The following is a 27,115-nucleotide window of genomic DNA, read 5'->3' as shown; positions in this document are numbered from 1 at the left end:
CCATCACGAGCAGAGTATGCAGGCGTGTTCCTCCTCTCTGCTAGAAAATGGAGCGGTCAGTGAAATCAGCTGCTGCATTTTGTCACTAGATTAGAAACCTGCATACTGTCAACTTTCATCTGTATAAAGTAAAACAAAAGAGAATGAAATCTTACCAGCTAGAAGTAAAAGTATTCTCATATTATGTTCCTCTTCTTCTCAGAAAAAATCTGGAACAGATGTAAAAAAACAACAAAAGAAAAGTCAGAAAATAGAAACAGAATTGAAGCCGCTTGATTGTATTTCTTGATGCGAGACTCACTTTTCAGTCGATGCTCGTTGATAAGTGTGTGTTCCTGCCTGGTTGCTGTTTTATAACCACTGTCTCACCTGGATGCTATGATACAGTGTGTGTCAGAGTCACACCCTATCACCGCCACTCCCTTCACTCCATGAATCAACACTTACACACATGCAGACACGCAGGCAGACGTAGACACACAGTCAACACAAAGACTCCAAGGTATCAAAAACAAGCTCAAACAAAGACAAGACTAAGTATAATAAAATACTTTTAAATAACCCAAAAATATGACCTAAAGGAATTTCGTCTATATACATGAACTAAGTAAAAAAGTTTGTAGATTGTTTATGTTGAGACATTCAGGGTCCCCAAAGATGAATCCTAATGCCATTACAGGTCCTAATTTTGCTTTTCCAAAGATTTGACTTTGTGTCCAGTGTTTTGTTGTAAGTGTTAGCCTGCTAACGCTCTAAATTAAGATAGTGAACCTGGTAAACACACTATAGCTGCTAAACATCAGTATGGTAATAATACAATTGTGAACATTTTAGCACCTAAATACAACCTAGACAAAATGTTATGTCACATATAAAGATGTGTTGTACATATAAGTAACAAACTCAAACATTTCATAAAGCTTCTGTAAGAAATTCTCAAACTATTAAAACAAAAACTGAAACTTATTCAACTGAACTAAAATATTTGTAGAAACATAAAGACAAAACTCAACGTAAAAATCCTGAAACAATGTTATAATGAACAGAAATTAAAAAAGTAAGTTGTATGTTTAAGTATTAATAGAAATTATCTTGAAAACTTAAAAGAAAAACCCATCACTTATTTTCCAACTGAAATCATATGATGAGACATGTTCTCTGTAATGGTAACCTAACCAAACCAGTAGTTAAATACACTTTTTTAAGTGTAGAGGAAGAGTGAACTAAGAGCTAAGGACCATTGTTACTTCTAGCAAGTAATACTGCAAAGTAGTCCAGTGCTACAGTAATAACTATGTTTTGAGTGTGCATTATGTCCACACTAGTTTCAAGCAGTAAACTGTCAAAATGTAAGTATATATGCAGAAAGTAGAAATACAGCATGCAGAAAAACATTGCTCAAGAGAACGTATAAAAGTGTTGGGGTGATGGAGGCTGATGATGCTATGCACAACGGAAATGAAGAGAGGAGCTGATAAACTGTGACATCAGCAGGCAAACATCTTGTATTGTTCATCAGAATGCAAAGTATATTCATGTCTTATGTTCTAACTGTCAATAATGTCAATATTAGTTAGTACATAAAGTCTATCTAATAGTGTGTTCTATATAGAAGTGGACACAGTGTTTGTTAAACTGAGTCTTTGTTACAGATCTGCTGACAGAGATTAGAAAAATGAAACACTTGAATTACATATGGATTTACTGTAGACACAATGGAGAAGTACTGATCTGTAATGATTTATTTTTTTTATCTTAAAAATGTTTTCCATTCAGAGAAGATCACAGGTCTGGGGTTAGACACTGCCCCTCCCCTTTTGGGGAGTGTTTAAGGTCCGCCAGATCATCACCAGTGTAAAGAAAGAGTCGCCCAGAGCTATATGTTTTTCTCCATTCTCCACAGACATACTTACTAAGTACAAATGCAGGGTGTGTCCTCTCTGACTCAACACACACACACACACACACACACACACACAGGCTACTGTACACACAGAACTTCAGACAAGTACTGTCCTGCCTTCAATGTGTCTAGATTGAAGCTGTGCATTTATTTGTAGTTGTTAGTAACAGCCTGGTGTTTCCTCTCTTTCAACCCTAGCCCTTGGTTGCATTGAGATAGTCAAGGCTGTTTTATTGGAGCTGCTGGTATAATGAGGAGGTAAATATCACCAAAGAGCAGATAAGTAAGAAATACCTCAGATAGTAGGAAACACAAAGTAGTCTAAATGCAATAACAAACACCTGATACCTTTTAATAGACTTAAGAGTGTTTTCTTGGCCGAGCAAATATCTGAAGACTGTTAATGTAGATATCAATCAATCAATCAATCAATCAGTAAATCAAGAATGGTTTATTTATATGATGTCAAATCATAAAAGTCATGTCAAGTCATTGTTCAAATAGAGCAAGTCTAGTTTTAAGTTTTTTATTTGAGCTATAAACACACACACACACACACACACACACACACACACACACACACACACACACACACACACACATAGAGAGAGACACAATCCAAGGTAAAACTTTAATTGTTGCTGTGTAAAAAATAAAATTGTATGCAATCTCTAATCTCCTTGAAATAAATGATATTTTATTGTCATGAAGAGTATTATAGGCAACATTTGTGTATGTGCTGACACATTGTTTAAGGCTGCAGTCAAACAGGCAATTATAGCTCTGCATACCTGTAGGCAACACAGTATACAATTCTAAACATCTCTTTACTGATTTCTTCTGAACTGAATCTTTGGGATGGATGTGTGAAAAAAAGAAAGAAAAAGCAGAGCAATGAATAAAAGTGCTGAGCAGTTGTTAAAGAATGTGCTGGCTCGCAAGGTGTGGCCATTTTTAGAAGGGAAATCAATCAAGTGCACACTGTAAAAATACACTGTTCAAATGCACCCACTACTCTATAGCTCTTAATATTAATATTTTTATTTAAATGTCATTTTTCATGTCACACATATAGGCTTAAAGCTAAGTTATAAACAATAAGTATGTGTAAGGATAAATGCCTCTCAACCTAAACCACGCCTACTGACTCTCAGTTGTCTTTCTCATTAGAACCCATCAGCTGATTCATGCAGCCTAAACTAACAGGATCACGTGATAACGTTGAAGGGCAGAGGTGATGTCTGTATAGTTTATGGTGGATTTGAAAGTGGTGAGTCTGTAGGAGTTTATATGAATGTCTCTGCAGAGAAAAGTCAGCTCAGTCTACTGCAGGCTGAGGTTAATCAGCCTCATTCAGTGTCAACTATTGTATAGCAGCTCCTTTAGAGTGTGTGTGTGTGTGTGTGTGTGTGTGTGTGTGTGTGAACATGCGCACCACTGCGTGACCTTTCCAACAGGACAAATGAAAAGTATGTGAACACCCTGACAAAGATTCTTTTTGTATACAAACCAACAGTGAGCAGAGCACCACACACTGCAGTCTCACATGCTAAAGACTTAAAGGTTGGCTCCATCTAAAGCTGCTTTCACACAATAAGCTTAATATTAGATGACGTACACATGCGTTCCCACCACTTTTTGACCCTAATTGCACTGCCATACAAACACTTTTAAACAAATCAGGTCAAAATAGCTCAGGTAGCCGAGGCAGGAAATGACACAGACTCAGTGATCTTGTTGTCAAACACCTGATACCTTTTAATAGACTTTAATAGACTAGAGTGTTTTCTTGGCTGAGCAAATATCTGAAGACTGTTAATGTAGATATCATCAATCAGTCAATCAGTCAGTAAATCAATCAGTAAATCAATAATGGTTTATTTATATGATGTCAAATCATAAAAGTCATGTTAAGTCACTGTTCAAATAGAGCAAGTCTAGTTTTAAGTTTTTTATTTGAGCACACACACACACACACACATGAGAATAAAGAAAATCACCAATAAAGCAATTCACATTCATACATTCACCATCAGTCATTAATTAATGTCAAACAGAAGGATTAATCAAACATTAATTAATGACTGATGGTGAATGTATGAATGTGAATTGGTGTAGAGACTAATTATGAGTCAGAATATGAACAGTATGTGAGGGTTAACACATTACTGCTTCTTGATTGTGTCTGTCTGTTTGTGTGTGTGTGTGTGTGTGTGTGTGTGTGTGTGTGTGTGTGTGTTGTGTGTGTGTTTATAGCTCAAATAAAAAACTTAAAACTAGACTTGCTCTATTTGAGCATGAGTCTTCACGGTTCATGGTTTGCCTCTTTAACCAGCTTTCAATAGCAGAGATTTTCTTTATGTCACCAACCCTTTTTTTTTGATGGTTGAGGAGAACAGTTTATAGAATATGAAGAATACAACATCCAACATATTTGAAGGTTTTTTTTAATAAATGCAGGTAATAAATGCAGGTAATTTGTACATTTGCATATAAAAATGTGTATCAGTTGCGCAAAAATTTAAAGAATGATGCATTTTATTTAAATTTTTGTAAACTGTGGGTCACATTAGGAAAAGTCTGGTTAAAAGAAATGTGTATATGGTGTTTTTACAGCTCTCAAATGTAAAATTTGACAGTACAGTATGTAAAGTCTAGCTTTTGAATACATGGACTTGAATAGTCTTGAATTTGATGCAGCGCTATGTCCTACTCAGAGAATAAAGAAAATCTCTTCTACTTTAAGCTTGTTAAAGAGGCGGTCCCAAGAGAAGATAAACTACATGGAGCAGTGGACAGAGTAACTCGTAAATGACCAACACTAGAGTATAGAACAATAGCCACACAAAGAGGGTGGTGAGTCTTCATGGGAGAACTTCTTTGACAATATAAGCATGTGCACTCCAAATGAGAAGGGTTTGGATTTTCCCAGGCTGCTTTGCTTCATTTCTCACTGACAAATGGAGAATGGAGAATGGAGTTTATACTGCAATGAGTAGAACTGAGTCCTGTTATGACATGTCATCTTTTGTGTTGTATGGTGTGGATGTGTCCTCGTTATTTGATGTGGACACCAGCACATGTGTACGATGTCCAAAAACATGACACTAACAAGAACTAAAAAAAATAAAACACCCTTTTTTGAGGCAGGAGGGTCAAAAATAAAACAGTCAGTTTGATGTTGTACCAAGAAATTCACTGGGATGACTAATGCTGACAACTACTGTATAATGATGGTTCCATTTCATTAAGGCGTGCCGGTAAGCACCTCTAGTGAAGCAGCATGCATAGGTCTCTGTAATTCCCATGCTCATCATTTCTTGATGATATCAATTGTACATGTTTCAATCTGCAGTGGAATATGTCTGCTGTGGATTCTAACAGTGTTTTAATCAGGATCAATTTGATTGGCACACTAAACTAGAAGGTTAGATTTAGACAGTGGTTAAAAGTCATTTCATTGATGTATGTAGAGAGGATTTTTAAACCAGACTGATCTTATTCTACAATGATTCCAGTAATGATGAGGAAACGTCTTCTCTCCCAGCAGTTAGACTGGCACATAAACAGAATTAGGGGATAGTTTCTCTGATGTCAGCATCTCTGCACTTCTTGTGCTGCACAGCGTTAGTCACCATCAGGAGTGTATGTGGTACATGTGGTTGACTCTGTCCACTATACTGTCCTGTTCTACTCTGTACATAGTTCACATCACATCTGCTCAGCAGTGTGAGTATCACAGTAGCAGAATTGCTGCAGGGTAGCCGGGTTTACACAACCTTTCCCCTAATTTGGTGACTGTTGATGTGGAAGATTCACATGGACTCCATCAGCATATGGGAATCTCCTGGTCACCTGTGTGGCTTTTAGCCTACCTATTATCAGCATGACATCAAACAAGACAGTTGATAGCAACTTGGCCTTAAACTGAGTAGTGCAATCATTTTCCTAATTTCCTTCTTTTTCCTGTTCTATTATTGTATAGCTGTCCTTAAAACACACTTAGCAACTAAAAGACTGGATCGATATCACAGTTTTAGTTCTCAAACACTTCTCTGAGTCAGAAATGATGTCATTAGTGTGACGCTATGAATATAAGATGATGGAACCAAATACTATGTGAGTGTAGATGGGTATGAACATATATATTTCCACATTTTGACAGTACAATGTGCTGCATGTTGTTTATTTTAGTTTCAGTATCCTGACTACATGCTTCTTATATTATTGGCTGTATTGGCTGTGTGATGTGTAAGAAATAAAGTATAAATACTTCATGACACTAAATACTTCTTGTATAATGTTTACATAATATTTTCTATAACGTTGTGTATAATGTCCAAATGGTTAAGACATTTTCTACATTTTTTTGTTTTTTGTCAGTTTATTTGTGTTTTCTTAAGTTGCTGTATGAGTTTTGTTGAATATACTTTACATATTGTATGTATTTGTGTATTTTAAGAATGATTTTATGGAGTATATGGATTCTATGGATCTTATGTAATTTCTGTCTGCTGTGTGTCTGCCAAAGACAATTTTCCACCATGGTGGACAATAAAGACTATTCTATTCTATTCTATACAACATGTCTTCCATTAATATTACTGTGACACTATTAAACGTAACTCAAAGTGGTCTCTAGAACTCACTATTAAATACTACAGACACCCTAATAGAACTTTAGTAAAAACATCTGCATTACATGTGTTGAACTGTGTGACAATCCTATACACAACTAGGTGAAAGTTTCTGGGGTCAAAGCCAGTTTCCAGAGACCAGCCCTCATATCTCATGAATATTCAGCAGCTGCCAGTGTGTAGACTGGATGGGTGTGTGTGTGGGTGGAGAGAGTGGGACTATAAATGACCACAGTGTCCAGTAAAGGTGAGTACTTGCTACAAACTGGAAGTAATGAGCAGAGTGAACCTTCCACTTCAACAAAGAACAAACTATATCAAAGTAAGTTTTTCCATATTCTTTCAAGACATTAGTGGTCAACATGTGTTGTGTGTCCAATCAATTCATGGGAAAGATATTATACTGCTGCTACATGAGTATAGTTTCAAACAGCCAGTATCTGCATGTTGACTAGCATTTATCTCAATATTTTGTAATGTGCAGAAAATACTCATTTTGAAATGTTTTGTGGATTCAAGTGTGTGGCTGTGTGACCTAGTTAAAGGGCAGCAACTAGAATGACCTTGCTTGTGCAGTACACATTTAACTAAGAAAATAGACTAGAATTATTTTTGATGATATTTTCAGAGCCTGTGCTGATGTTTTAAACTTTTCTTTAGTCTGACTGACAATCTAAAATGTTTTTGTTAGTCAAGCAACTGACTGTCCCTTGTCCTTTTTTATAGACCTAGGTCTCCTTGTGCCTCAGCTGTAACACAGCCAGTGAAAATGGACAGCGTGAAGGAATTGATCCCCTTTGCCAAAGAGATGCTGAACCAAAAACCCAACCGGCGTATGGTGAAGATGTACCTGGTGGGATCAGTGTTTGCAGTTCTAGGGACTGTCATTGGCCTGGTAGAGAGTATGTGTCACCCTTTCTCTTCTGGCGGGTGTATTGATGAAGAGATAATCTTCATGATGAACCAGGAGCAGAGGACTGCTGACGCCAAGAAGCTGCGCAGTATGTGGGCCCAGGGAGAAGAGGAGGAGAAGGAGGAAGAGGAGGCCACAACCCAGCTGATGATCCCCAAGACCAACAAAATCGGTCAGAGGAACATGTCCAACCGGCTGCACGCTTCTTAAAGCTTAAAGAGACTTGAGTTATTTATTAGGGAACTGCTCCTGCCACACCACTACGTTGTGCAACACGCACACAGTCTGAAGCTTTATAGACAGATGAATGAGAAGCAGTTGACCTGCCTGCCACTCTGTGCTGCCAATTAATGATGCATTCAAGTACTGTTGGGAAAGCTTCTCAGTAGTTCTTTATGCACTGGGCACATGGAGAAGACTCCAAAAGGTCCAGAGTAGCAGTGTAGTCAGGGTTTCATGGCATGAAGACACTGGATGATCTGTGAATTAAAACAATAAAACACCAGTTGTGCCTGTTGCACATAGCTTCCTATTCATCCTGCTGCTGCAGCACAAAGTTTTGTCTTTGAAAAAAAAAAAAGCTAAAACTTCAGAGCTTGAAGTTAGGAGTTTAGAGGAGTAGCCAGTGTGCTGTGTCTGGCTGTGCTGTGCTGAGCTGCTGTGTAGCGCTGCCTGCTGTCTGGTGGATGTATCTGTTCTGTCACTCCACCCACATCCCACTGTGTCAAAAGACAAGAATGTTTGTTGTAAATAATGAGCTATCTGCAAAAACTGTGAATATAACACATTTTGATGTATCAATAAAGTTCATTTTATTTTTGAAATTTCTGCTTTGCCTTTCAGTTTGCCTCCTTTGACATTTTCTAGATATTTGTTATATTCTTATATAGATATAATATTATATCATGTATATTTATTCATGAATTATTATTATTATTATTATTATTATTATTATTAACTACAGACGGATTCATGCTTGAAAAAAGCAACATGTGCTGTAAAAAGGTACAGGGTATAAAATAAGATAAGATATTCCTTAGTCTGATGATGGGGACATTTACAATATTGCAGCATTAAATACAATAAAGAACAATAAATAATAACTATGTACAAAAGCCATAAAAAACAATAGAAGTAAAACATACGGTAACATTATGCACAAAAGTAAATAAGTAATATTGATGTTGACTGATAATATACCTGAGTTGAAATTGCACAGGTTTAAAGTGAGAATATATATACCTTACAATGATCACCTTTTAGCAGTTTTAGAGCTTGTAACATTTATATAGGTAAAATCAGGATAAGGTAATAAGGGATTACTCAGTATGAAGTTGATGGATTACAAAAAATCTGTGTGATTCACTAATATTTATGAAGTATGAAAAAGACACGAGAAAGGTACTTTTAGAATATAAAAAACAATGTGACTCAAACCAGATGCTCTAGATGCACACACACATTCAATGTTCAAATAAAATTGGAATGAAGTCAAGCCACAGAAGACCTCAGGGTCAAACAGTTTGACCTTGAGGAAGATCATGATCACTATAATAAAGGCTTTTACACTTTTATACCATGATGAAGCAGTGTGGGAATTATTTCCCCTTTTTATAAACAATGACATCATTGAGATAGCCCACCTAATCATTAGCTTATCTAATGATTCATTAATATAGCAGCCTATTTCCCAGTCTGTCCTCTGGTAACTCATCTGCTATAGTCCTTGATTCAGTTAGAGTTAATGATTAATTAATGTTCTGTTTCACGAGCAAGGAACACATCACCAGGATCCGCCACAGTGCACGGGCAGTGACGAACCCCCAGGAACCTATGAGAGAGGAGAGAAGAACAGAAGAGAGGGCGGGGGGGGGGGGGGGGGGGATTATATAGGAGCCGGAAGGGGTGTAATTGGTGTGTATTCCCGCTCCCGAAACTGTGCTTATCAAGCTTCGATTCACGAGCAAGGAACACATCACCAACGAGATACGTTTTAACAGATTTATTGACAGAATTTGAATGAATTGTGTATTCTTGATGCGGAGTGATTCATGATACAGTGATTCTTGATGTGGTGTGGGGAGGCCGGATAAAGGATCCGCCGCAGCGCCCGGGCAGCGACGAACACCCAAAAACCTCCAATTATTTGAGACGTGCTTGTGCGGATCTTAGATCGTTGAGTCTGAGCAGATATATTGCGGTAATATGTTAATGAGGCGTTAATAGTGATAAGTCCAAGATACAAGCATGATGGCATGGGTCAAAGTGCGATGGTAACGCGGTGAATTCTGAGCATCTAAGAAAAATGAAAAATGCTAATATGAACATAGCTTCGGGGGTCAGGGCGATGTGAGGAGTTTGGTATCCTGAGCGAATGGTGTGTATGCAAGTGGACAGCAGTTTGGCGATAAGAGAAAGCCGTTTAGGAGGTTTGGCTGGTTCTTGGCGGAGGAGACCAGAGAGAAGTGACTTACTTAGGGATGGTTTATGGCTGGGCTGGGATTACCTGTGATTAGTTTGGAGAGGAACTAGTACCGCTGAGGTAGGATTTGATAGTAGACGGTCTTATGTTCATGGCAGAATGAGCATAAGTGATGTAGCAGATGACGGTGGTGAGATAGAACAAGGGGAAAATGACATTGTGTTGGTCATGAAAGTGTTGGAAATTATTCCAAGCTGTCCAGTAGGAGGAGAGTGTAGAAGGTGATAAGCTGTTAATGATATAGTTTTGAAATTCGATGATCAGGGGTATTAAAGATGGATTTACAGATTGAAAGTCAGTGCAGAATATCGAGTAACTGGAGTCGGCAGCGGTTCGGCATGCAGAGCCAAGTTTCTGAACTTCTGGAACATAAAATGAGAGAGAGTCAGCGATGGTATTATAGTGGCCAGGGACGTGGGCGGCGCGGAGGATATATTAGTTAGTGACGGAGTGCCACGTGAGCGACGCATGAATGACATGATTGAAGGGGAGTTGGAGCGGCCTTTGTTAATGATGTCAACGACTGAAAGATTATCAGAGTGTATGAGGATGGATTTACTAGACTATTTGTGTCCCCATAGAACAGCAACGGCTACTATGGGGTAGATTTCGAAGAGGCGGAGGAACCAACCTGGCAATGTTCATGAGTTCTGGGGGCCATTCTGATGCGAACCATCTACCATTGTAGAAACCCCCAATATTGGCAGAAGGAGCGGCATCAGTGTAGAGCTGGATGTCAAAGGAGTTGGTCAGTTGATCATCATAAAAGAGACATGATTGGTTCGGTGAGAAGGCAGACGAAAGCGACGGGACTGAAGATGCAATAGACAGCAGGTGGCTCTAAGAGGCGTCAATAATGAAATAGTTATGGTGACGAAATAGGACAACATGTATGTTACGTTGAACGTGTGAAAGGGGCGTTGATAATGAAATGGTAGAAGTGATGAGATAGGACGAACTGTAGGTTACGCTGAACACATGAAAGGGGCGTTGATAATGAAATTGTCGAAGTGACGAGAGAGAACGACAGGTAGTTTACGTTAAACGTGTGAAAGGGGGTGGTCTCAGCTGGCCATTTGGCCAAAATTGGCTTGCATGGTTCTGTCTGATGAAGTTGCGGGAGTAGCACTTGGGGGCAATGACATCCCGTGAGCTGCAGGGATCAGTGTAGTCAAATATGGGTTATCCTGATACCTCGGTGCCAGGAGCCTTGACTAGACTAGAGGCTTCTGTGGCAACTAGAGCAGAATGTCCATGATAAAAGCTGCCTGCTGTCGAACTAGGCGAGGAGCCAAGGTTGGATTGAGTAAACAGCGGGGTCACTGACATCAAACATCCTGGCCAAGTGCTGTGATTGGAGTGAAGAGACGGCAGGGGTTGTAGGCATCCCGGTGCCCGATGTTCCCGTTGGTACGAAGTGCTCTGGTTGGACAGATAAACAGCATGGGTTGCAGGCATTTCGGTGTCTGATGTCCATAACTAAGCAAAGTGCTGCTGTTAGATTTAAGGAAACAGCATGGTCGCAGGCATCCCGGTGTCTGATGTCCCTGTCTAAGCAAGGCGCTGTGCTGCTGTTGGATGTAAGGAAACAGCATGGGTTGCAGGCATCCCGGTGCCAGATGTCCATAACTAAGCAAAGCGCTGCTGTTAGATTTAAGGAAACAGCATGGTCGCAGGCATCCCGGTGCCTGATGTACACAACTAAGCGAAGTGCTGCTGTTGGATTTAGAAAACAGCATGGTCGCAGGCATCCCGGTGCCTGATGTCCCCGTCTAAATGAAGCACCGCAGTTGTAGTGAGGAAACGGCATGGTTGCTGGTATCACTGTGTCCAATGTTCCCGTCTAAGCGGAACACTGTTGTTGGAGTAAAGAAAACCGCATGGGTCACAGGCATCCTGGTGCCTGATGTCCCTGTCTAGGTGCGCTGCTGCGGTTGGAGTGAGGAAATGGCAGGGGGTGTTTATGACTCAGACGATATAGAAGCAATTTCAGGTTAGTTGTATTTGTGATGAATTGTGTTAGTAGCTTGCGATCCAGTACTTTTAACGTGGACGATACGGAGTGACTTCGGTTAGTATTTGTGATAAGCTGTGTTAGTAACGTGCAACACGATGCGTTTAATGGCAGATGATGCCTAAAATGACGATTGACTCGATGTACTAGCAACATGCAACCCGGTGTTTGTAATGTGCAAGTGCGTGTAACGGTGTGAAATGCAAAGTGACGTTAGAGTAGCTGCACGAGAAGCTTGCAGCTGGTACATGGAAAAGACAATGTGGAAGTAACTTTAAATTAATTATGAATCTTTACTAGAAAGTAGTGGAGATGGATAACGTATGATGCTGGACTGATGTCTCGTGCTGTATAAATGCCATAGACTGTATAGAAGAAATGGACGTAACATCATGACGTCACCCATTGGTTTGTGGACTGCTGCTCGGAAGCCAATGGTTTCTAATCTGGGCAGTGCCATCTTGAAAATTTCAGGTGCATGCTGGCAAAAATAAAACACGGATTCTACTTATATGGGCATGAGGCGGGGCCATGGACGGAGCGGGGAGGTTGCAATCAACCTGTCAATCACGACATAGCCATGCCCTAATGCATACCCTGCTTTATCGTCAAATATAAAATCAGGGAGGGCAAATTTTTCACAAATGAACATCATACTGCATTAAAGAAGGCTTTAAACTAGCGATTGAGACCATAAACACATTTTGAAAACGTTGACTGAGGTTAGAAATCAAGTGAGAAGTTGGTGAAATCTCCATTGACTTGTATAGAGACAGAAGTCCTTTTGACAACAAAACGATAATACTGACAAGTCTGAGTAGAATGAGTAGCGCAATACTATCTGGCCCCTGCCAGGGGGGGCTGTGGCCGTGGGGCTACAGGGCTCTGTGACGTCATGCGTGCCGATCTGGGCGATGATTGGCTTTGGCGAAAACCCGGAAGGCGGGAGAACCGGTGGCTGTTGTTGACGCTGAGTAAACAATGAAGCTTTAGTTTAATGTGGCAGTTTGGTTGCTGATGTCGGGGTCCGTTTGCGGATGTAAAGGCGGCCGGGCGGAGAGTGCAAGTTCGGAGTGGTGGAGAATCATCTGGACTGTTGAAGCAGCTGAGGAGGGGAGAGTTGAAGCTGCTGCTCCAGCGGCTTTGTCCATTGCTTCCCTGGTTTTTTGCCCTCGCTAGTGGAGGAGAGGAAGCCGCAGATCTACCGGGAGTGACATCAGGGTAGGGCTGAACGATTTTAGGAAAAGATCTAATTGCGATTTTCCTGGCAGATATTGCGATTTCAATTTGATTCACGATTTCAAAAACAATTCCAAAAAAACTAAACAATGTTAAATAAGTAATAAGAAAAACAAAATTCAACAATTCCAATAAAGGAAAAAAGGATATTGCCCAACAGTCAAGTAGGTAGGTCAAGGTCAGTCTTTTATGGCTCAAGAGAGCTAGCTTATCAACATCTATAGCAGCAGTTAAGGTACTTTATTCAACCCTACTGTATATTAAGATGGTAATAAAATACAACTCAAGTATCTTTTTTTAAACAAAGGCTGACACCACAAGTCAGGGTGAAGTGCAGAACAAATAAAATCCCAAAAGTACTTAATCAACAATAATACTCCCTTCCCTGACATCTTTACATCACTCTTTACCATTTTTTTGTCAAGAAAACCAGCATTTACACTCTGCGTACAGCTGTGGGATGGCAACCTGGTTGGTGCGGGACATCTCTCTGTGTCTCCGCTGCTCTTATCATACGGAGTTACACTGGCAAAACATGTTGTAATTGTAGTCTGTTTGCTACAGTGGGCCTGAGTATCATTTTCACCGGACTTTTTCGTCATACACTCGTCATGCAAATGCTTGTGTTGATTTTTCAAGTGTCGGTACAAATTGGTTGTGTTTCCCCTGGATGTTGCAACTTTAGCGCGACAGGTTTTGCACAGTACCTGTTTCTGGTGCACGTCTGCAGCCTCAAACCCGAAACACCAAACCAAATGACCGACGTGCTGGTTTTCTTGGGGATTAAATCCCTTAACTCCGCTTCTGGTCCAGCTGAAGCTATTTCTGAATAATTATAATTAAGGAGCCGGTTAATACTGATTGGTTAGCGTGACCTAGCATGCCGCTTCTGATTAGTGAGCTTGGCAGGATGGTAGGGAGACGGCATGTATGTGTAAAATAGTTGACACAACAGATCCTGGGTCAGTCAGGAGCGCTGCAAAAACCGCAGCTTTGGCGATCACATGATCGCGTTGTCTGAAATCGCAATTTCGATCAGAAAACGATAAATCGTTCAGCCCTACATCAGGGAAGCATGAGTTGAAGAGGCCGGCATGTGCCCTGCTGAGTGCAGCGGCTCCGCCGGGTCACTCGGCTGCGGTCTGCTGCTGGGTGAGAGGAGAACCGGTTTGACACGAATCTTCAGTCAAGTTGGACGTGTTGATCTGCAGTTCGTGATCCGTGGTGAATTCACTCTTGGAGTAGTAATCGTAGTGTTTGTTCAAGTTTTGTTGATGCAATTATGCGGGAAGTATGATCTGTTTCTGGGATGACCATGAAAGCTTGCCTGAGACTGCCTGCATGTGAAACTCGAATGCGAGAGTGAACGAGGGGGAAGATGTTAGGTCTGTTTATATAGGAGCCGGAAGGGGTGTAATTAGTGTGTGTTCCCGCTCCCGAAACTGCGCTTATCAAGCTTCGAAATGTAAAATGTGACTCAATAATTCAGGTATTGGTTATATTTAAATTGTAAATGTTAAATAGACTGTACTTATATAGTGTCTTTTTAGTCTTTTTGACCACCCAAAGCACTTTTACACTACATGTCACATTCACCCATTCACACACATTCATACACTGATGACAGGAGCTACCACACAGGGTACCAACCTGCTCATCATTCACACACACATTCATAAACTGTTGGCTCAACCATTGAGTCCAATCTTCTGATTGGTGGATGACTGCTCTACCTCCTGAGCTACAGCTGCCCCATATTCAGCACAGTGTTAGTTATGTGCATACAAAGAAAAGCAACATCCTTATTATTTTCACTAAAACTGAACTTGTCCTCATCATCACTGTATCAAAGCTACAGAATGAGAAGCACGCTCTGCAAATGTATATCACATTATCAGCAGGCTCCAGTCGAGCGCCAGGCTGGCAGTAGGAGGTAAGTAGTGATCTGAGTTAATGGATTTGACCTGATCCCCCTGTTTTTTTATGTGTGACTGCAGGATGAGTTTGATAGGGTCACAGGGCGGCTCAGCTGAGTCACTAACAGACCCTGCAGTGTGGCTCACTGAGATAGCAACATGGACAATGGAACAATGTTGCCCGACAAGTGAACATACATGAGTGGGAGGCCAATATATCCCTGAGTCAACATGATACTCTTTCGTCTAAGAATAGTTTGACTGATGGTCTATGTGAAGGGTGAAATGTATAACACTTCAATCTCTGAACACAGCTGAACTTAACGGGCTGTGACCGTGTTTGTGGTCACGTGACAACAAATAGTTTGTGGTCACAGTCAGTACCAGATGTGTGTGATACGTGACCTTCAGCTGATCAACATAAACCAAAGGGCAAAGGCAATGTCATTTCCACATTTGTTTTCCCCCCTTCATCAATCCTGTTTAATACTATGATCACAATGAGACAAAGATCTGCTGTAAAACACTTTAATCATTTCTTCACATGCAATTTATAGACTGTGTAAAGTGAATACAGACATTTTCTTCTTAACACATTAAATAGGTCATAAATGTATTTCTAAAAAAGGTGTAAAAAGTATTTCAACCATTTAGATTTGAATTGTGGAGCTAGGCTTCACAAACTGTTTCAAAATTTCTGTTCAGGATTTAGTGGGCGAGTCTGAAAATCACCGCTGCGTTACGTAACGCGGCGGTGATTAGTATAAACCCGCCACTGCTGCTGTAGAGGTATAAATACATTCAGCACACACTACTACTACTACACACTACTACTACTACTACAGTCTACAGTTAGCCAATTAGCTGAGTTAGCCTCCGAGCTAGCAGCTGAGCTCGCCGCCGAGCTAGCTGCTGAGCTAGTAGCAGAGCTAGCAGCTGAGTTAGCAGCAGAGAGCTCTCAGACGTAGCGTCCATGTTTCTGGTAGAGGTGGTGACTTTGATTGACAGGCGGGTTTCAGAAAACTTGGCGGGCACACCCACAGCGTTTGGTAGCAGAGAAAAAGGCAGATTTTTACACAACTTTGAAGCCTAATTTCATATATTTGGTGATTTTTTTTAATCATTCAAATTTGGCAGGGTGTTTAACAACACACTTTTCTGTGGTATGTCAAACTCAGAGCACATATTAATTCTTACTTTAATTTATTTTAAAACCAACCCATGGTCCCTTTAATAACTTTATCACCTTATTAGACAGGCCATATACCTTCAATTAAGTGGTTAACCCTAACCCTGTGGGCTGTGATTGCAGCACAGTCTTTTAGGTTATTTTCTACTTATATTTCACCATAATGTAAAAGATTATGGCGAAGTTAATTCAAATGTAGAGGTTGTATTTGCTTCCATGAATGAGTGTGTCATTAATCACATTCATCAATTAGTCTGTAAACTTTATTTGACCCTTTAACAAATACAAAGCTGGTTAAATAGATTGAAAGAGCTCTCACTCTCCGAGTAGAAAGGTCGACAATCCTCTTGTGACATAAATGCCACTGCAGGAAGCTGCCTTGTGTCAACACACTTGACAAAATTAGGAGCCCCCAACATACTAATTTAACTAGGGGTCAAAAGGTCAGTGCTAGAAAATCAAATCAAAGTGACAAAAGGGTTGGGAAAGATCCCCCCCCCCCCCCTCTTTTTTTGTAGAAAGAGGGATTTTAACTTGAAAGGTTGTCAGTGGATACCAGAGGCAACACACACAGTGTGAAGCTGCTGACTCTTTGCCAAACCCTCCCCACTGTCACCCAAGCAGCCTGTGAACCCTCGTAGAACAACACAGACTTACATACAGGTTTATTTCCAGCCAATTGAAAACTTACTGCATCTCCTTACCACCATGTTTCAAACTGGACAAACATTACAAACACATGTGTGGACAAATGTCTTTATTTATACTCACATCACTTCATTTTAAAAATCTAGTGGAGAATTTGTGTAATTACAACAAACATGACATCTTTAGTTTAATTATTTCACTCATTTTGTTTCAGTAGTGAGTGATGGAGCTGCACAGAATAGTTCACAGAATGCACCACACTTTTTTGGCAGCTAAAGATGTATTTAAAAGTGTTATAATTTAAAAAAAAAAAAAAGCATCATTCTGATATCTTTTTTCTGTGTTTTTATTGTGTGTTTTCCCTCTCTGTGTAAAGCACTTAGGCTCAACCATGTTGTGTTTAAAGCACTGTATAAATAAAATTGAACTTAAAGTTTACAGTATGTACATCATAAAGACTGACACTGAAATAGTTCATGTATTCATGCTGTAGTCTAAAAAGTAGAAAACAGAGTTGCCTATAAACTTTGAGTACAGAAAACTCTCTTTATCTTGCTAATAATTGACGCCAAACTTCATTATTTACATTATGCTACAGTTTGAGGAAGTCTCTGTTCTGCTTGGATGCAATGTTTCATGAATTTCAGATGTAATATAATACATATTAACACTGTATTCCTTTCAGATAAACCAAATAATTAAAAAATATTTAATTCCATTTATTTAGAAATATGCTTTTAAGAGCTGTGTAATTTTTTTTTTTTTTGGCCACTTGAGGGCAATGGAAAGCTGAAAAGACAACATCTGACATAAATATGACTATATTCATTCGAAAACTCCGTGCCCTCTTTGTTGCCCCCCACCTTCTGTCACTACTGTAGACCAGCATCATCCAACCCATCCTCCTGTACTGCTCACCATGTTTTTACAACATGCTGTCCACCACCAATAGAAACAAACTGACAAAAATACCGCATCCAAGATAATTAACCATACCACACCCAACCTCACCGAGCTCAACCAGAGCAGTCACACGCCTCGCACAAGCAATAACTAACGACCCGGATCACTCTCTCTACCCTCACTTCACACTGCTGCCGTCAGGTCGCAGATACAGGAGTCTGAGATGGACGCTTCAGCAAGAGCTTGGTCCCGTCTGCCATCTGCACTAACCTCCCCCAATAACCCCATATGGACCCAGCCATCCTCAGTGTGATATATGTGTCGGTTCTTCAATGTCTGGTGGTGTTTGTGCAGTGTGTGTGTATTTATATGTTCTCAATGTTTGGTGGTGTTTGTATAACGGGTGTGTTTATGTATATTGTTCATGTCCGGTGGGTTTCTGACAGATCGTGAAAACGAATTTCCCCATGGGATAATAAAGGATATCTATCCATCTATATTCAGTAAATGTGGCTGCCAACAATTGTTATTTACACACCTAGCAGACACAGAGTAGATGTCTACCATACTCAGTGTGTGAGAGTGTGTGTCTGATGGGTGTACAGGTGCACATGCATTCCTGTACAGTCTCAGCAGAAAGTAAGACCGATAAAGAAGTCTGCATACATCACTGTGCTGCAGCCTAGCAACCTACTAGTTAGAACCACACTGTTAGTTTAAGCATATGGCCTTATCCCTTACCAAGAACACTGTGTGATGTAGTTACACAACACACTGAGTGGCTGAGGGAGGAAAGGTTATTAAACTACTCCATCTGCAGGATGCCACAAAGAAAGTTTGCCTGGTGGACACATGAACACAGGCTGTCCCTCACATGGAGCATCAATCTGTGTCTCACTCTACTGTACTCTTACTGTATATGAAGCCTGGGAGTGAACACAGGCTTCTACTACAAAGATATCAATCCATTTAATGGAATTCTCAGCTAGACACATTTCCCTCATTATCTTTCTCTTTGCACACAAGTTCATGATTCACACAAACAAATAACACAGTAAAAGTTTGGATGCACTTAGTGTCACTTAGATAAAATTTTAATACCCTGCCATACACTGATGTTTTAGACAATAGTGTGTTATAATGAGAAAGATGAACAAATGTTTGAAGAGGCGCCCCAAGAGTTTGAGCTTCACTATCACACAGATTTCCTTTATACATTGGTAAAGAAGGATGGAAGAATATGGATGGAAGGAAGAATACAGCCAGGACTACTTCAACCATAGCTGGGCTCAAACACTTTAGAGATGACTTATGATTGACACACTGGCCGGTGCACATTAAAAGACAATCTATAATCACACCACTGCAAACACTGAATAATATTGAAGAGTAGTAAACAATACACATCTTTATAATCTATCCATCCAGTATAGAAAGCTGCACATTTGTTTTGCACACTCACACAGGAGGCTGGAGCCTATCCTAGCTCACACTGGGTGAGAGGATACACTAACTAACTATTATACTAAGTTGAAATGTAATCTAATTTGACTTTTTTCGCCTTTTTTAAAATTATACCATTATTTAAATTCATCAATAGATCATTTAATTTTTCAGCCTCACCCCACAGATACATATCCATCACTAGTATCAATTCCCACCTGCCGTAGTGATGTGATCTGACAATTCCTGACTGAATTATTCTAGTTTAATTAGCAATATTTTTCATGCTTATCACATTTTTTTTTGGAATTTGTCCTTTACTGTGTGCACACACCCGAACTTTTCCCCCACAAGATGTTGACTGCCGCAGACTGGATGACTCTATGCTCCACTGGTCCAGACTCCACACTGAGTCAGTGGCTTATATGTGGAACACCAGTGGACTGCTGAGAGTGGAAAGTTTAAAGGAATTTCTCCCAGGGAGAACAGCTGTTTGTCACCAGGAGAGAGACTTTGTAGTTGTGGGTTTCCCCAGCGTGTGTCCATGGCATACTTTTGGTCAAAGCTGTGAAAGTGTAATTTCACTACAGTCAAATTTTACTATGACTAAACTGTTACATCTAAGAAAAGAGAGTGAAAAGGCAAAAATATACAACTCAAAATTGTTCACACCAGCATCTTAACGCTCTTCATTGTCCTCAAACATCATGAGCAGTCTCTTACACAGAACGTGCTGCCATCATAATATGTAAGAGACAACTGTCCTAACAGTCTGTCCTTTCAGATACATTCATATATTTCATACAATACATAGTTATACTGTACCCTGCTTCACCTTCTCATAGAAACATAGCTGTCTCATCACCTCCATCATCACATTTAAAACACACAAACACAGTTTATCCAACACATTCACCTTATCAGTCCTTCACAAAGACTCTTGATCATGGTCAGTATGTGTCCATGTTCATCACTGATCACAGCTCAGCATCAGCATACTGTACCTTTGCCTCTGTATGCCAAACTGATCAACCAGACAGCCCCTTGTGCTCTAAACAGCAGCAGTGGTAATGTTGTCTTCAGCGCTGTTGGTGGTGGTGGCGGCCGCTCCTGTTGGCGCCCCATTGACCGGCGCGTGAGGGGTGACTTTGGCCAGTCGGTGCTCCTTGCTGTGGGTGCAGCTGCGGGCGCAGAACTGGCAGGAGGCGCATGCCGAGTTACAGCAGGGTAAGAAGCGACAAATGCTGACTCGCCACAGGAACCAACCGGGTGACCAGCAGCACCAGCAGAGCACCACGCTACCCGCCACCACACCAAGGAGGATGTAAAGGATCAACAAGGATAAGGAGGCGGGAGAGTCTGGAGATGAGAGGGACAAAATACATACATCTTTACTCACACTGCAGCCATATTCACTTTACAGTATGTGTAATACAAGTGACTTACTGTCACTTCCACATGGAATCAGATTCACCAAATGGAATCCAGATTAGGTAGATCAGCTTGCACATTCTTTTGTGTTTGCACGTTTTTACACACGCAAACCTTTAGTAAATCAGGCCCTATGAGTACTAACATATATTACATCACCATTTTACACTAAAGAGCCATGACGATGCTGATATTTGTGTCCTGTCACACCAGAAGTCCTTGCAGTGAAATGTAGTCCTAAATAAATGGTTGGATGCTGGATTCTTGGTGATGTAATGACTAATGCCTTCTTCTTTCTGTCCCTATTTTTAATAGGGACAGAGGTTTGCAACTAGACAGCAGTGAGGACTTGCTTGTTAAACTTCACAAGAGTTTGACTCAACACAACAGCAACACTTAAACTTACTTCATTCAATTATCACAGCAGTTTCATTGAAACTGATCAATGTGCTTTCAGAACACCAAGCCTTGCTTTCATTTGTGTCTCTCCTTTCTCTCGATCTTAAAAGCAATAAGAAGCTGACAGGAGGGCCCAGCCAGTCTCTGTTTACACCACTGATCCTGGAATAGAGACAGATCACTAACAACGCTGCTCTCTGCTGTGAGAACCCATCACCATTTATTAGTTTACGAGTCTTTAGGTGAAAGTAACAACTCAAAGGTCACCTCCATTAGTTTTATGCCCGCTTATCAAGCCACTCTGCATCCAAATGGATACTTAGTTCATTTGTTTACGACCCAACTGGCTGCAGCATGGGCATAAAGCATTACACACCCATTTATTTCTGCCAAAAAGGAAGTTTTCCCACCAGATTATCATGTGACTCACCTGTTACTGACTCATGGTTGGGAGGGTTGTCTGGCATGCCACAGCTCATGTGTTTAGGAATGGGTACTGTGGGTGGATCCACAAAAGGTGGGGATGGGGTTGCTAAGGCCGGTGGAGGTTCAGGAGGTAAAAGCTGACCTGCTGATGGACGACAGATCTGTGTCAATGATCATTGTAGTTTAAAGATACATGAATAAAATCAGGGGTGATGCAGTGCGCCAGCCCACCCATCACCTCACTGACCTTTGCACCCGGTGGTCAGGTTTTCCTCCAGGTCACTTCCATCCCCACAGTTGTCAATGCCCTTCTCATCACACACCAGACTGAGAGGGATACACTTCCCGTTCCTGCAGGTGAAGTAGGGCTCGTTGCTGCACTCCGATTGGTTGAAGCCTGAGGTGGAAGGAGAGACAATGGATCACTTCAGTACTTCAATCTGGAACAATGATTGAATCAGGTCAGGCAGTCAGGTTGTCAGCTCTGACTTAAAGTGAGCACACTCAATAGTCAGTGATAATCACTCACTGCACAGTAAGCCTGAGTAGAAAACTGTAAACTGGATGTTCACAACTTTCTTTTTTCCCCTACATTATTATAAATCAAGCAAATAATCTTATAATTACAAGGGTTTCAATCTTCATCACCACAAACTGAACATGACCTGTTGCTATGCACTATCTATTTCAAAGTTGTAGTCAGTTTTAAGCCTCTCATTTATTTTTCATTGATTATTGTCTATTGGCCACAGAAAAATTCTGATTGGCTGGCAGGTGTCTAGTTAAATCTTACTTCAGCTTATTATACTGGTGGCTGGTTCTGATCATCTTTAGAGCCAGTGTCAATTCACTGTTATATTACTGCATTCACTACATTTAATAATAATGATGATAATAATAATAATGATAGGTGTGATTTATACAGCGCCTTTTACAAACCCAAGGACGCTTTACAATGGATTAAACAAACAAACAAATAAACAAAACAAAACAAAAAAATAATAAAAAAGAATTAAATTAAATTAAATCAAATTGATGGATTGGATCATTTTTAAAACCCTACCACTCAGCAGTTTAAACACTGTTCTAAATCAGTGTGCGGGGGAAATGAAATGACACTTAATGACTAACTGAACCATTCATTGACACATTTAATTTAATACTCATTTTAAAGTACTGATGATAATTAAACAGTGATTGACTCGGAGGTGTGTGGTTACAGATAATGATGGACTCAGAGGAGTGAACGCCACCAAGTAGCCTTTTGAACATCCCATGACTGTAAGACTCTAATGAAGAGACATGTCCGTCTTTGTCTTACCCAGTCTGAAGGAGGTGAAGTCCCCCACAAAGTCCACTCTAGGTTGAGTCCCCCGAGTGACCAGCCTCAGTGTCAGGTAGTTTCCTGTGGACAGCACCGGCCTTGGGGGACTCTTCCCACAAAGAGGGGGCCCAAGTGCAGGTGAGCTCCTGTCCCGTCCATCATAAAACTGAACATACGAGCCAGCATGACAAGGGTCCCCCGGGCTTTCACCTGAGGTGGGCTCCTGTCTGGGGTTAAGAGGGGCAGAGCCACGAGGGGACTCTGGAAGGGCAGGGGCCGGGCTCAGAGGGGCCACTCGTAGCAAACTGTAGACCAGGAAGAAGCGGAAGTGGAACTGGACCTTGTCTTTAGGGGAGCTGGCCTGCATGGTGAGGTGGCAGTCGGTCCCCATGGTCACAAAGTAGTACTTCTTAGACTCCTGGTGTGAGTTGACCATCATGCCGTCTCCTCTGATGGTCTGTCCACAGAAGTCCACCACGTTCACTGACAGGGAGACAACACATGAGATGGAATCCTCTGATACTGATTCAGACTGCACAGTCATGGATTTGTACTTGTTGGAGATTTTGACATAATGTGCTTTAATCTTATGTGTCTTTATACAGCGTTGGGGAGAGACTAGTTCCATGTAACAGTGTTACCTTAATTTAATTATAAAATAAATGTAAGTGTAATCTGTTACAGTTACTGATAAAAAATGTGTCATTAAATGACAGTTACTGATGAAAATGTTGATGATTACAAAGGAGGTTACATCTGAAGCCACACCTTTAAGATTTTACTCATTTTATAATATTTAATATGTTACTGCTGTTTTTAATTCTTGGTTTTATTTGGAGCACACAATGGCTTAAATGGAGTCACAGTACCAATTACAACCTCTTTATTTATCAAATATCATTATTTTATATTCCAAAATCTACATGAACAAATGAATACATTTTCAAATGAGCGATAAGTGTTGCTTCATAAGAAATGCTGTCTTATAAATCATGTCAGTATCCATCAAAAACAGCTCAACTTAGATTTTGGTGCTTAATGGGAACACTTCCCCTAACAGCTGGAAACTCAAAAAAAGTAATCAAATAGTAAATAGAGTAACTAGTAATCTGTAACATATTACATTAACAAAGTAACCTTCACAACCCTGCCTGTGTGGTGTTGGACACTGTTGACCATCTATGGATTTGCCACTATAATTAACCCTTTGTGTCTTTCAACTACTTTCTTTTTTATCTTCCCTCCATTATATTTAGTATTTTTCGACTTTTTAAATGCATGTGAATATATTGTTTGTGACCTCAATGTGTCTCTTAAAGGACAAATAAAGTGATGACAATTTGATATAAATATGTTCTATTTTTCTGTGTTTCATATTTTGCAGCTAGATAAATATTCCAGGTCTTACCACACAGAGCAAACCGTCTGAAGCTGACTCATCCTTTTAATTCACAGATTTTTGTCTTTACCACCCTAGTAGATTTCTTAGAGACTCACACTGTAAACCTGCTCTTCATTTTAGAGGCAGCTCACTGCTCATCTACAGGCAGGGCCAGGACAGATGGGTGGGCTGATCCGGCTCCAGTATCCCCAACCAAGCTGCCCCCCCACCGCACCCTGCCTCTGGGCCGCAGGCCAAATAACGAGAAAATTTATGACCACCCCTGGAGTTTATTAGCTCTGTTTCCCTGGGAGACAACTAGATCCTCCTGCACTGACCTCCAGGAATGTCCCAAAGAGGAGAGCCCGGGAGCCCCTGTTGGTGGGAAACAGCTCATCTCCCTCTGCTCAACACAAGTAAATACAAAGTACCAGGGGACAGTGTTCAAAACATGGGCGACCAAAGGACACCGAGTCCCCAGTAAAAATTTTTACTGGCTGAAAATCCAACTCTTTTTAAACCTTATCATTCTAAGTCCATTTTAGAGAGCAAGTCCAGAGGCCAGGATAGGGTCATGGTCCTGGGTGACACACTGTAGTGAGAAATGTGTGTGAGACAGTATTGTGTGGAAAGGGCAGCAGCCTCACTGTCCATCCATGTGTCCCAGTGCTGGTGACTCAACACAGGCATTCATTACTCCAGACTTACACTGATTCAGTCCTGCTGTGCACCACACACACTACATAAACACTACAGTGAGCACATTAATACACTGGTTGAATAGCCCACATTAGACGCTATACTGGGCAATAAGGAAACATCTTTTATCATGGTAGATATAAATATACACTGTGTTATTGATATGTTGTAATGTATTTTTTTAGAAATGTAAATAAAGAAATGTTTATATCATGGTGCTCAGCTGTTCTCCTGAGCTGTTAACCCCTAACCCCAACATTAAAAAAAGATTTTCTATAAAATTCAAAAAAAGGGAAAAAAGGCAGCTTTTATAAAATTCAGCAAATGAAATACCTGAAAACTTGAGTAGCGTTATCACAATGATAGAACAATCCTGTAAATCCAATACTGCCTTGTAGCAGTACTTAAAGGGTAAGGTAAGGGTAAGAATAACTTTACTGATCCCCCTAGGGGGAAATTCAAAATTGACACAACAGTATTCTTGTAAAAGTGATGAAAAATAAAATAAAGTATAATGAATATCTTATTACTGCTTTGTGATTTACAACATTACTGACAAGTAACAGTGATTATTTCTGTCATCTCTAAGTAAATTCTGCGTATACTATCCAACATCAACATACTTTGCGTTGAGTGAAGCTGACTTTAACATCATTACATCCTATAGTGATATAAAATGTATCATTATTCAAAGTGAACATCAAGCCTGCTATCATTTTCGTCTGTTATTGTTGTGAAGCAACACAGTGCAGGTTTTTCAAATAAATCTGCAATTAACTGGCATTATCATGCAAAGACTTTTACAAATATGAATGCAGACCTGATGTCAAATGTGAGGGACTGCACAGGTCAGAAATGAATGAATAGCAATGACTGAAAAACACATTCAAATGTAAAGTAAAGCATGTTATATTCTGTAACATGGTTGGCAAGAATGCAAAGAGATGCTTTGTAGTGGACAAGGTACAACTTGTTAACACAACTTGTATGATCCTTTAAACTTAAAGTAACAGCTCACATTATGAGTGAATGTAAAATTACATAATAATGTTTATATGTAAAATAAAACAGAACAAATTTGAAAATCTCATCTCATAATAATAGTTTATTCATATTTTTCAGTGTTGCAGCTGCAATAATTACTGCTGATGTGGATGATAGTGAATCATATAGCTATAATGATCAGAGTATTATCTCATATGTTACAATATGTATATTCAAGTATTAAATGTCTCATGTTCATTGACTTCTCTTTTGTGTGAATAAATCCCATTAGAAGTGAAGATCTACCACTGTGACAGATTTGGGTCAAACAGAACTGATTACGTTAAGTTACAGAAACAGCAGAGGTGTTACTTCAATAACTACTGTTGGTATTACTACTGTAATTACTACTTTTGTACTTGTGCTGCTGCTGCTGCTCACAGCTCAGCAGCAGCTCCACAGTTTGAGTTTTACGCACAGAGAAAATGAATTGCTCACACTTCACAAGTGCGTCACTGTCAACGCGAGCCAAAAGTAATCTATCAGTGAGAGAGCAGTGTATCCGCTGGTTGAAGTCTTACCGGTTTCGATGGCTGAGCTGTGCAGAGTCATGAAGCAGAGCAGCAGGAGCAGCCTGAGCAGCCGCTGAGAGCAGCTCTCAACCTCCAACTGCATCCTCCAGCCTGAGGGGGCAAGTGTTCAGAAGAGGAGAGCCGGCTCACAGAGGGGATGTCACTGTCATCCTAATTGCTCATTAACTTGTCACCTCAGGTCAAAGAAGAAGAGGAAAGTGTAGCTGCAGTGTTCCAGAGCACAGGACGAATGTATGTTGCTGTGAGTTGAGGTCAGCCGCTCTGCTCTCCATCATAAATACTCTCTGACTTTTGTTCCAGTTGAACCTCCTCTAGGTCCCCTCTGTTCACGTGTCCGGTCATCTCCATGACAACGTATAGCCAATCAGCTGTCAAGCCAGCAAGCAGGGGAAGAAAGCTTGTGTTTAAAATGTAAATTTCCACAAACTTTCCATGATGGGTTCTGTTTGTTAAATTTACATCACCATAATCAAAGTTAAATGACAGATTCAAAATTCAGCTCAGGTTCAAATCGAGGGGGGGGGGGGGGGGGGGGGTTTGTACTACAATGGAGCTCTATGTGACAGAAGAATAAGATGCATCAGGCTTTGA

At 40.4% G+C, this 27,115-nt stretch overlaps 2 protein-coding genes across 2 annotated transcripts; one reads left to right on the top strand and one right to left on the bottom strand.

Moving 5' to 3' along the window:
• Window positions 1-6,784: 6,784 nt before the first annotated feature.
• On the top strand, window positions 6,785-8,277 carry LOC128355961 (G0/G1 switch protein 2-like). Its single transcript, XM_053316349.1, has 2 exons — window positions 6,785-6,862; window positions 7,267-8,277. The coding sequence occupies exon 2, from the start codon at window positions 7,310-7,312 to the stop codon at window positions 7,661-7,663; it is 354 nt and encodes a 117-aa protein (XP_053172324.1). The 5' UTR covers window positions 6,785-6,862; window positions 7,267-7,309; the 3' UTR covers window positions 7,664-8,277.
• A 12,061-nt stretch (window positions 8,278-20,338) lies between these two features.
• ldlrad2 (low density lipoprotein receptor class A domain containing 2) lies at window positions 20,339-26,872 on the bottom strand. Its single transcript, XM_053315075.1, has 7 exons — window positions 26,806-26,872; window positions 26,513-26,614; window positions 24,587-24,651; window positions 22,865-23,399; window positions 21,791-21,940; window positions 21,548-21,688; window positions 20,339-20,646 (listed from the first exon to the last, which is right to left on the bottom strand). The coding sequence occupies exons 1-7, from the start codon at window positions 26,870-26,872 to the stop codon at window positions 20,339-20,341; spliced, it is 1,368 nt and encodes a 455-aa protein (XP_053171050.1).
• Between the last annotated feature and the right edge of the window lie 243 nt (window positions 26,873-27,115).

Source organism: Scomber japonicus, chromosome 3 (genome assembly GCF_027409825.1).
Source record: "Scomber japonicus isolate fScoJap1 chromosome 3, fScoJap1.pri, whole genome shotgun sequence".
Classification (NCBI taxonomy): Eukaryota; Metazoa; Chordata; class Actinopteri; order Scombriformes; family Scombridae; genus Scomber; species Scomber japonicus.
Note: the sequence above shows the minus strand (reverse complement) of the source record. Positions and strands in the feature narration are given on the sequence as shown.

Excerpts from the sequence above, each read along its gene's own strand:
- LOC128355961 (XM_053316349.1), top strand. The coding sequence starts at position 7,310 with ATGGACAGCGTGAAGGAATTGATCCCCTTTGCCAAAGAGATGCTGAAC.
- ldlrad2 (XM_053315075.1), bottom strand. The coding sequence starts at position 26,872 with ATGGAGATGACCGGACACGTGAACAGAGGGGACCTAGAGGAGGTTCAA. Across the intron at positions 24,652-26,512 it reads CAGCTCAGCCATCGAAACCG|AGGGAGATGAGCTGTTTCCC; the intron begins GTAAGACTTCAA and ends TGTGTTGAGCAG. Across the intron at positions 21,689-21,790 it reads CCTGACCACCGGGTGCAAAG|CAGGTCAGCTTTTACCTCCT; the intron begins GTCAGTGAGGTG and ends GTCGTCCATCAG.